At 33.9% G+C, this 10,316-nt stretch overlaps 1 protein-coding gene across 3 annotated transcripts; it reads right to left on the bottom strand.

Annotated features, from left to right (window-relative positions):
- Positions 1 to 2,262: 2,262 nt before the first annotated feature.
- Positions 2,263 to 8,734, bottom strand: LOC126722178 (GPN-loop GTPase QQT2-like). 3 transcript variants are annotated; one of them, XM_050425329.1, is made up of 10 exons: positions 8,451 to 8,734; positions 8,050 to 8,180; positions 7,220 to 7,358; positions 6,845 to 7,071; positions 5,988 to 6,278; positions 4,916 to 5,121; positions 4,346 to 4,778; positions 3,276 to 4,207; positions 2,665 to 2,806; positions 2,263 to 2,577 (listed from the first exon to the last, which is right to left on the bottom strand). In XM_050425329.1, the coding sequence occupies exons 2-7, from the start codon at positions 8,143 to 8,145 to the stop codon at positions 4,493 to 4,495; spliced, it is 1,245 nt and encodes a 414-aa protein (XP_050281286.1). In that variant the 5' UTR covers positions 8,146 to 8,180; positions 8,451 to 8,734; the 3' UTR covers positions 2,263 to 2,577; positions 2,665 to 2,806; positions 3,276 to 4,207; positions 4,346 to 4,492. The 3 variants fall into 3 exon arrangements, with proteins under 3 accessions (XP_050281286.1, XP_050281287.1, XP_050281285.1); XM_050425330.1 differs by having other exon boundaries at positions 3,276 to 3,353; XM_050425328.1 differs by having other exon boundaries at positions 3,276 to 4,778.
- Positions 8,735 to 10,316: the final 1,582 nt, after the last annotated feature.

Below are 10,316 nucleotides of genomic sequence, written 5' to 3'. Positions count from 1 at the left end.
AAGGAGTGTTTTTCAGAGAGAAATCCTTAGAAAATACATTTGAGAGTTAGAAATTGTTATACCCGCAATTATCTACACATTTCCTTGTGGTTTTCCTCAACTCTTACCTCTTCATCTCTACTAGGGGTGTGCAGAAAACCCACCGACCCGCCAAACCCGACCCGACCCACCGGGTTAGGTCGTTTTTTAAGACTTGGTGGGTTGGGTTGGGTTACCAAAAAAATTATTATCACGGGTCAAGTTGGGTTTGGGTCATAAAATTACAAACCCGCCAAACCCGACCCGATCCACCCATATTTAATATATATTTAAAATATATTTTATATTTAATAATTTTTTAAAAAAAAATCAATTGTATGGCACTTTTATATATATATATATATATATTTAATAATTTGCATTTCTTCAATTCCTTTTACTAATACTAATTTAATATATATATATATATATATATATTATATAATTAATAAATTTCTTTAAATAACCAATTCTTCCTATCCTATATAAAAGTCAATTAGTTCACACAAATTCTAATAAATTACTATTTTTGTTTAGTCATTAGTGTTGAGCCTTCAAGGAGTTACATTGATACTAATCTTTAGGTTTTTTTAATATATTAATATTTATATTTTTTTTCTACTCAATTTAATAATAAATAAAAAATTGTCAAACCCATCGGTTCAACCCGACCCACATGGGTTGGGTTGGGTTGGGTTGAATTTTTTTTGACCCACCATGGTGGGTTGGGTCAAAAAATTCCCTTAACCCGACCCATGCACACCCCTAATCTCTACATGCTTAAGAGGTTGCTAGCACAAACACTTACCACACCCAAACTGAGTGTTAAAGTGAGATTTTGGTGCTTCTGGGAAGTATTGGAAGGGGTGGCACGATAGAATGGGTTTATAATCTTAATAAAGTTTAGTTATCGTTGTTTTCAATATAAAATAAATAAATAAAAAGGTAGCACGAAAATAACATTATATTCGTAAAGGATAACATTATATTTGTAGTATTGGTTTACATTTACTATGATTGAATTCAAGTAGAGTATCTAAAATTATATTTACTATGTAGTATCTAACATTATATTTGTAGTCTATTTTCGGTTCCATACATTTACTATAATTATTATTTTTTTTTCCTAAAAAAAAAAATTAGGGTACTTAAAATACCATACATAAAGATATATATCTAAACTCTATCTAAGTTTTTCTCGAATGATTTTATAGGTATCAAGCTAAGTGATCACCTATTACTTCAAAGTTAGACCCAAAAGTAAAATACCTTATATATTCTATAAGGTTGCATTAATTTTATTATTATTATTATTATTATTTTATTTTTTGTGTGTGTGTGTTTGGTAAGCACTACGCTTAATGTGTGGCCATAAATTATGTGGATTAGGGTGGTTAAATGTGTGTAATGGACATGTGTTGAGTCCCACACCGATTGTTTACAAAATGGAACCAAGTTATGTAAACAAGTATAATGAGTTTCAATTGTAACTAAACTATTTCTTGTGGCAAAAAGTAATGGGAATTTTTGTAGGCTCTTTCTTTTTTTCTCTTTTTTTTTAGGCTTTTGCATGGTCATAAACCGACAGATACAAAAGGGTCAGCCTGGGTTGAACCACAGTCAGCTTGGGTCCGCAAGCATTGGGATTTTAGTGCAAACCCACGTTGGGTTCGATATACAAAATCCATGAAGAACAGTATATGCGATGGGACAACCATCACAACTCAAACAGCCCTACACCCCATCAATATAAATACATGCATACAGCTTTTTTGGATCGAAACCAGTTATTCAGTGAATGGACCACCAACAAAGATAAAGGAAATATCTTCATTTGGTTCGTCTCTAGCGAGATCGCACCAGCAATTCTTTGACACTACTAATGCATTGCCGCAAGGCTAACATGATATGTATCGTTTTCTAGTGTTCAGTCACAATCACTAAATTAATTCAACAACAATAAGCTTAGTCCATGCATTTGGGTTTAGCTTTTTGCTGATTTCCTTAAGTATAATTGTACTTAGAAAAGTGAAGCTTTATAAAACTGACAAATAAGTTCAGAGGAAAAAGCTAAACCAATAGCACATTAATTAGCACGCAGGGCTTTAAAACATCCTCTACAATAGTCAGTATCCACTGAATATTGATTTTTTTTTGGGGGGAGAAACCACTGAGTTTTGAAATTGATTAGCTGCTTAAATGGATACATTTTTATATGAAAGATATTTCTTTTAGTGAACAAACTTTGTAGGCCAGATCGTTATTATTTTCTGAAAAGATTAATCTGTCTCTTTGTAAAGGAGGTCCATATAATTCCATTCCAAGAACAATTTTTAAAATGATAAGATCAGAGTTTAATCAACTAGACAAGAATTTCATGAGGTTTCTCAACATAAATTAAGTAAATAGCAGACCTTGGCTGTTCCTATAATCCCCATGTGATTCGTACTAAAACTTGAAAATAGCAGCACCACTTGATGGCTTCGAAGCAAAAACATAGAGGCCAAGATCATTCTTGTTAATAGTCCCTTTGTCAATCCTTGATTGATAGAAGCGTTCCTGATACACGTAACAAATCACATTGTCAACAATTGTTTCGTCCAACTGTATAGGAAGAAATTTCCATTTAGGACATAGAAGACTTACCTTCAAATTGAGGATAAACAGTGGAACAATGCTCTCTTTCACCAAAGCAACCGCACAACCACCCCATCCAGCTCCTGTAAGCCTTGCCCCAAGTGCAACATGTTCCCGACATGTACGTAGAAGTTCTTCCAACTCCGGACAGCTAGTTACAACAAAAATAAAACGAATGTAAATACAGTAAGATGCTGTGAAATAAGAGAGCATATTTCGTAAAAGGAACGATTAATGCAGATTGCAGTGTACACAACAGGGGAAAAAATCATCATCATAATAGTAGTAGATTAAATACAACAGTTTTTAATGTAATAAAGATGCATGCTTTCAATCAAGTCCTGCTAAAGCAACAAAGACACATCGCTCTCTCTAAGTAGAGAATGCCAACTGCCAAGAAGATGTTTGTGAAGGGCCTTCATGAAATGCTCAAATTTTTTAAAGAACAAAAAAAAAAAGGAAAATTTGTCAACACAAAAACCATGTAATTGAGTACATATAAGCTGCAAATTTATATGAGAAATTATTCAAATTTTTTTACGAGGTTTTTTCACTAATGATGAGAAATAATTGGAAGTGTGTGCTTTCACATTCTAGAAGCTGGACTTGAACATTTATACCTGCACTCATATAAAACACTACAGCTGTGATGGCTCTCATTCATATGGTCACCAAGCTTCTTTAGCTTGTCCTACTCACTGCAAGAATTAGTAGAAAATTAGAACCAAATAAACTTGAACTTCGTATTTTTTAAAATTTTTTTTTAAAGTCGAACTTGGATGATAGCATGAACAGGTTTTACATCATGTAATTTATTTAACATTGAAATATAAAAGGACACAACAGAAAATAATAATGAAAAATAAAATCAGCCATAATTAAGTTGGGTATAATCCACATCACAGAGTTCTATTACCATCAGACCTTCATCCAATGACTAAATTATAATTCCCAAGTCCTAACCTAGTTCATAAGGGATCCAAATGCATATAAGAATATCCCAATTACAGAAATTGCACGAACATATAATGCATAAACTATGGTGATTAAGTTTTATTCTGGACGCCAACTTACCACCTCCCTCCTTTTTGGGGCTTGGACCAGCCTCATAAAAGGATTAAGGCCAGAAGTGACAACAAAGGCAGAGTTGGATACAAATGCACACAACCATGCCATAACCGATAAAAATAAGCTAATCCAAATGCAAACATTCTCACACAGCCATGCCATAGATGCATGTCAGTAAGAAAAGCAAGCACTAGAAAGTATGTAGAGAAGCTGTAACAAGCTAACAAGAGTTTCTATGAACATAATGTGCCACAATTGATAGGAACTCTATCAAATCTGGAATTCATCATTCTTAACAGACCTTCCATGTGCAATAATGCAATAACAAATACACAACTGAAATGCAATGACAAACCCTCCATTTACAAAATCCAACATTTCACTTGTAAATGGCAGGTTAAATAATCAAGAACAGCAGCAGAAGTACAATTACAAAGTTATGCATACCATATCAAACCAAACAGCAGAACCTTTAATAACTTACCTACACAAAAATGAGTGCTGTAAACGTTGAATCACAAGTTATGCAAAACTATATGGCGTTTAATAACAGCAGCAGAAGTACAATTACAAAGTTATGCATACCATATCAAACCAAACAGCAAAACCTTTAATAACTTACCTACGCAAAAATGAGTGCTGTAAACGTTGAATCACAAGTTATGCAAAACTAATACGGCGTTAAATCAGTGTTTTGGTACTTTAGTTACTAATGAAAATTCTATACAAAGTTTTGGTACAAGAAAATTTTGTCAGCATTAAAGCTGTACTAAAAGGAGAATCTAGAAACTTCTTCATCTTCGTCCTCATCCTCATCTATAGCATCTTCATCGTCAGTAAATCTGTCATTATCATCATCATCTTCATCTTCTATTTCTTCATCTTCCTCATCCATCATGGTTTTACTCTTATCTCTTTTGTCCTTCAGACCAGTGCTCAAGACAACAGTTTCTCCCCCAGATTTCTCCATATCCTTCCTCAATTTATCCAAGTTATCCTTCCTGCGATCTTCCTCCAAACGTTGCTTCTCTGCCCATCTCTTGTCGAGATCAGCCCTGCACAAACAAGAATAAGCAGCAAAAGTAATAAAAGTTTGATTATTTAGTCTGATCATTATGGTAGCAATAGCATTGCCAAGCAATAGAACTGTAACAAAAAAGCAAGGAGAACATTTATCAAGTTCAAGCAATACTTATATGTTTCCATGTACTCCTCAGCACTTGCTTCAATGGCCTTGAAGAAGGCATCTATTCCAGCACCAGAAACAGCAGACACACCAACTGACCGTAAATTCTTGTAGAACTCATCCAGCACAAGGGCAAGGCTCTGAGTTAGAGTTGATGTGTACGAGCTGTCTGAACTTACTGCTGCGTGAAAGGCCTCAAAGTCATCCATCCACTGCATGCACATCAGCATTCAAGACAAGGTTATAAATACAAAACAAAATCTGCTCGTATATATATATATATATATATGCAAGTTAACCAGATGACAAAGGGAATGGAGAAAAAATTAGTGTCCCAAGAAAAATGTAAAGGCTATTTACTTTTTCTTTCCTCTTTCATCATTTAGCTTTAAAAAGAAATAAGCAAAACTATTTAGAATAATTTTAAAAAATAAATAAAAATGACTAACCAGTTGAGGTAGAATTCCAAAATAACCTTGGCAATCAAATATGATAGAAATGAACACTATATTTTTCTGTTAGGACCACTAACAAAATTTGGCACAATAGAAAATGCACAGCTTTGTATTATTCAAATTCAACCAGACTACAAAGATCCCAAACACTAATGAGTTTACCCTAATTTAGCTTCTCAATGCACCAAACAGACTGGTTACAAGTAAAAAATACATAAAATGAACACTCTACATAAAACAATTACAAGTAACTCAAGAAGAAAAACTGACAGATTGTAGAAAATCAGAAATGGAAATACGTTGTGTGAAACCCCAAATTCTAGACCACTGAAACAAAGTCCCAACTAGCATATAGACTTCAAAAGATCTAAACATATTGATATTAATATTACTTGCTTGACTAAAGAAATTGTTAGTTCGCACTTTGGGGTTTAGTTCCAAAGGTTCACCAACATAAGACACGTTCAAAATTTATCAGCAAACAGAAGCATCAGTTCTTTTTTCTTCTTCTTCTTCTTTTTTCTTTTCCATTTTTCTAGTAAGTAGAAAGCTAGAAGCACAAGGATTTAAATAATGTAACTTCAACATAAATTATGTACTTGAAGGGTCAAGTAAAAACAAACCTCCAAGGCAAATTGATGTTGAGCCACATCAGTCTTGTTGAATGCCAGCACAAAAGGCAACCTTGTCTTGTAAAGTATACTACAAGCATATAACATATTACTCATGAAAGTAACTGGACTTGAGGAACGAGGCGTATCGACTACATAAGTGACAACAGTAGGGAAGGTTGAAGCAAAAGCTTCTGTAATAATAGCACCAGAAGCAGACCAAGTAAATATTTCAATTTGTCCAGGAGTATCCACAAGAACATAATCAAGCTGATCTGCCCGCTTCTCGATAACAGAAATAACCTGACATAAGGCGTCATAAAGATCATTACACAAAAAAATACTTGGTGAAAAATGGAACAAACAATAAATGAGAGTAAAAGATTTTGAAATGAGAACATAAACCAATCCAGAGATATATAATCACCATAGAGTATCCATGGCTGAAAAGTGCTTGGCTATGCATGCAAATTAATAGATATTGAACTAGAAGTACAATCTATATGCTTAAACCAGCCAATTCCAATCTAAATTTTCTCCAAGAGATTTCTTCAGGATGTTTATTAGTTTGATAGTCCAAAGAGGACACTTATAAATGGCTGTAATACCACCCATTCTATAGGTCACAAGACTCACAACAAGGCCTCATTAATGGCAAAGGTGAAGCTGGACGTGCTAAGCAATTGAGTTGTTCTAATAGTTTAATATACGTTTTTGTATTGGTAAGCTACGTGCACACAATGGGTCTTAAAACATGACTAAACCCTCCACCCCATCATTGTGAGAGGAGGAAGTGTCAATTGAGCTAGAAATCATAGGCTAGAATAACAGATTTACTCTAAAGCAGATATTTGACATGTAAGCTTTACCTCATCAAACTTCGTAGCAAACAAGTTAAGCGATGTCAAAATTCCACCATTAGGTCCTAGATTGTACTGCTTCATCACTTCCTTATACTTCACAGTGTCTCTTATATCAATGTTAGCGCCAAATGGAAGCGTCATCACTGCAGGGTCAAGGTTAATCACATAACCCCTAATATTCGAAGCCTGGGTGTGGCAAACCAGTCGATGAAGAAACGTTGTTTTTCCACTCCCTAAGAAAATCCATATAACATCTTTCAGTCTTTATCTCCAAACAGTAAACATTACCAAAAAGTTTCCAAAAATCCAAACCCATATAAACCAACGAAAAGACAACCAATATTACTTCTAAACAAAACTGATTAGAGTTAATTTAATCACCTGCCATCCCTACAACAATGATGATAACTGGTTTTCTCTTGAAGTTGGTTGACGAAGTCCCAGCCTGCCCAGATGATGATCCCTCAATATTTAGCTTATCCATTGTCTCAGCAAGCTCCTCTTTTTCTTTACCCTTTGCCTTTGACACAGATTCAATCAATGAAAATCAATACTGTGCATCATCCAACTAACAAAATTAAGCTAAATCTTACTTTAGTCAGCGACTACAAGTGTTACAAAAAACTAAAAAACAAAAACAAAAAATCAGATACTGCACCTATGAAACATGGGTTTATATAAATTTATAAAAATTGGGATCTGAGCCAGCAAAGCACTCAAAAAGCATACTTCCCTTTGTTTTCTAAACAACTAACAGAGATAAAACACACACAAAATGAACTAATTTAGAGTAAATAAATAAAACACTTCAAAATGTAAAATTCTACACTTTTCTTTGTCTGTGTGTTCCTATTACTTTCCTTTGTTTTCTCAACCACAAACATAGATAAAACACATGAAAGATGAACTTCTATATAAATAAACGCACTCAAAATGTAAAATCATACACTTTCCTTCATTTCCTATATTTTCCTAAGTTTTCTCAACAACCAAACAGAGATTAAACACATGAAAAATGAACTATAAAAAAAAAAAAAAAAAAAAAAAAAAAAAAAACAAACAAACAAACAAACAAACAAACTATAAAAACAAAATTTACTGCAAATGTAAAATTCCACACTTTTCCTTCATATTCTCAGCAACCAAACAGATTAACATATGTAAAACAAAAAAAAAAAAAAAACAAAGAGGGGCTGAGTGAGAGCAATAACTTGAGCGGCTGACGAGTCAGAAGAATCCATTTGCATTGCCGCACCTTCCTCCGATGACTTGACATTCAAATTGTTGGAATCAGAATCAATCTCCATTTCAAAAACCCTCGATTTCCCAACCTATTCCAGCTCTGCCATATCAAACGAATTTAATGCAATAATCAAATGAGCAAATAAGTTTCAAATAGAGAACTAAATAAATAAGTTCATTACATTCAAATAACAAAAAAGTTTCAAACAAACAACTACTAAGTTTTAAGGTTCATTTGATAACACAAGCCTCGTTTGTCATGAAGAAAATTGAAATCATAATAAAAAGAAAAGAATATTAATTATTACCTGATGAAGCCGAAAAAAAAAATGAAAATCAAGTAATCATAATCAAAAGAAAAGAATATTACCCAGAACTTCAGACGCCGAGAAGCAGAGAGCAGAGCTCAGAGGGCGAGACCGAGAAGGAGAAAAAAAAAAAAAAAAAACTCAGAACTTCATTATTTCAGACGAAGTCAGGATGAGAAGGAAAAAAAAAATTGAGAGGCGTGCGTGCATGCGTGAGCTTGAGTTGAGTTCAGGTGAGTGAGAGAGTCACACAGTGAGGCAGAGAGTGATCGTGAGATGAGAGTGAGGCAGGGAGTTTGAGAAGAGGCAAGAGGCGTGAGGCGTGAGATCAGATGAGAGTGTTTTGGAGTTAAGGGTTAGTTTTTAGGTTCCCGAAACAAAACGGCGTAGTTTTATTTCCCAGAAAATTCAACAAACCCCAACCGGTCATTAACCGGTTCGACCATGCCGGTTCCCGGTTCTCGGATTGAACCGGCCGGTTTTCTAATTTTTCCGATTTTTAAGTTATTTTCGGTTTTAACCATAATCGGACTGGATTGAAGACTGATTTCTGGTTTAACCGGTCAGACTGATTGGTCTGATCCGGTTTTTAAAACCATGGTTATTATCTTATGTTAAAACTTAAACGACGTCGCTAGACGTAAAAGTAAAATTGAGAATGAATGAAATCCTATCATATTTCTCAAAAAATTAATTGTCGTTTTTAATAAAATTATAAAAACATTTTTAAAAACAAAAAAAAAAAATTCAAGTAACAACGTCGTCTGCCTTAGTTAAAGAAGAAACAGAAACAAAAGTACAAAACAAAAACTTGAAATGGGTTTTCAGTTTGCATTATTGTCCTGTTTGGTTGCTGAGAAAGAAAGTAGAAAACCAATTGAAACTGGAAACACATAGAGGCCCACAAACAATAGCCAAAAAATATTCCAAAAGTTTCTCCGCTTACTTTCCTTCAACTCCTCAACGACCAAAACCCAGCAAACTAACTAAACAAATAGTAATGATAACTTACAGAGATTGTATGAAGTTTTGACATTTGAAATGAAGAAATACGGTCAGGTTTGTGGTGGAGACCAACAGTCCAAAGTCCCCTCTCTTTTAGTCGGCTCGTCGAGTTAGGGATTTGGGGTATGTTTCAGTTTTTTTCTCTCTTTTCTTGAGTTAGACAGAGACCACGTCGTTTGGGGTTTTTTATTTATTTTATTTTAATTAGTGCAACAATAATTTTAAAATAATTAATTAAATATTAATAAATTTATTAATTAAAAGATTACGAGTTGCTGAGAAAATTGAATTCCAAGAAAATCAAATCAAGTAAGAAAAAAATGGCGAAACACAAAGAGCTACCAATACCAGTGTTCTTGTCACTTGAGCAAGTGTACAACGACAGTTCTCAAGTCGAAGAAGCTCAGCTTCGTTTCGACAATTTCAAGTCCAAGTTTGTCCAAGTTTTCGATCACACTCCTCACGTTTTCGCTTGCTCTCTAAGTGTGTGCGTTTATCAGTGTTTGGTTGCTGAGAAAGTGTTTATAAAATACCAAAATCAGAATTTAGAGAGAGAGAAAAACTCTGTTTGGTTGCTTCGAAACTCTGCGATAATAAAAAATCAACTTTGTTTTAAATCTCATTATAATACTATTGAAAACGACTCTAATCTCTCTTTCAGCGTATACGTGCTTGTATGTATTTATATGTGTATGTGTATTGCAGTAATTTTAAGTCTTTAAGACTGTTGTACGTATATTTATGTATGAATGTATCTATATTTGTGTATGTACGTGCACGTATGTATAATGTATGTCTCTATCATATATACATACGAGACGTATTGATAGGAAGGAGAACTGCGATGATAAAAGTTGTGATTGGTGTTGCTTTTGATTGAATTTGAGAGATTGTTGATTGAATTTAATATGATCATCTGTGGT

This window comes from Quercus robur, chromosome 4 (assembly GCF_932294415.1).
Source record: "Quercus robur chromosome 4, dhQueRobu3.1, whole genome shotgun sequence".
Classification (NCBI taxonomy): Eukaryota; Viridiplantae; Streptophyta; class Magnoliopsida; order Fagales; family Fagaceae; genus Quercus; species Quercus robur.
Note: the sequence above shows the minus strand (reverse complement) of the source record. Positions and strands in the feature narration are given on the sequence as shown.

What these genes read in the sequence shown, in the direction of transcription:
- LOC126722178 (XM_050425328.1), bottom strand. Translation starts at nt 8,145, where the DNA reads ATGGAGATTGATTCTGATTCCAACAATTTGAATGTCAAGTCATCGGAG. An exon ending in CTGACTCGTCAGCCGCTCAA is followed by an intron (nt 7,359 to 8,049) that starts GTTATTGCTCTC and finishes TCTGTGTCAAAG; the next exon opens with GCAAAGGGTAAAGAAAAAGA. An exon ending in GAGTACATGGAAACATATAA is followed by an intron (nt 4,779 to 4,915) that starts GTATTGCTTGAA and finishes TTGTTTGTGCAG; the next exon opens with GGCTGATCTCGACAAGAGAT.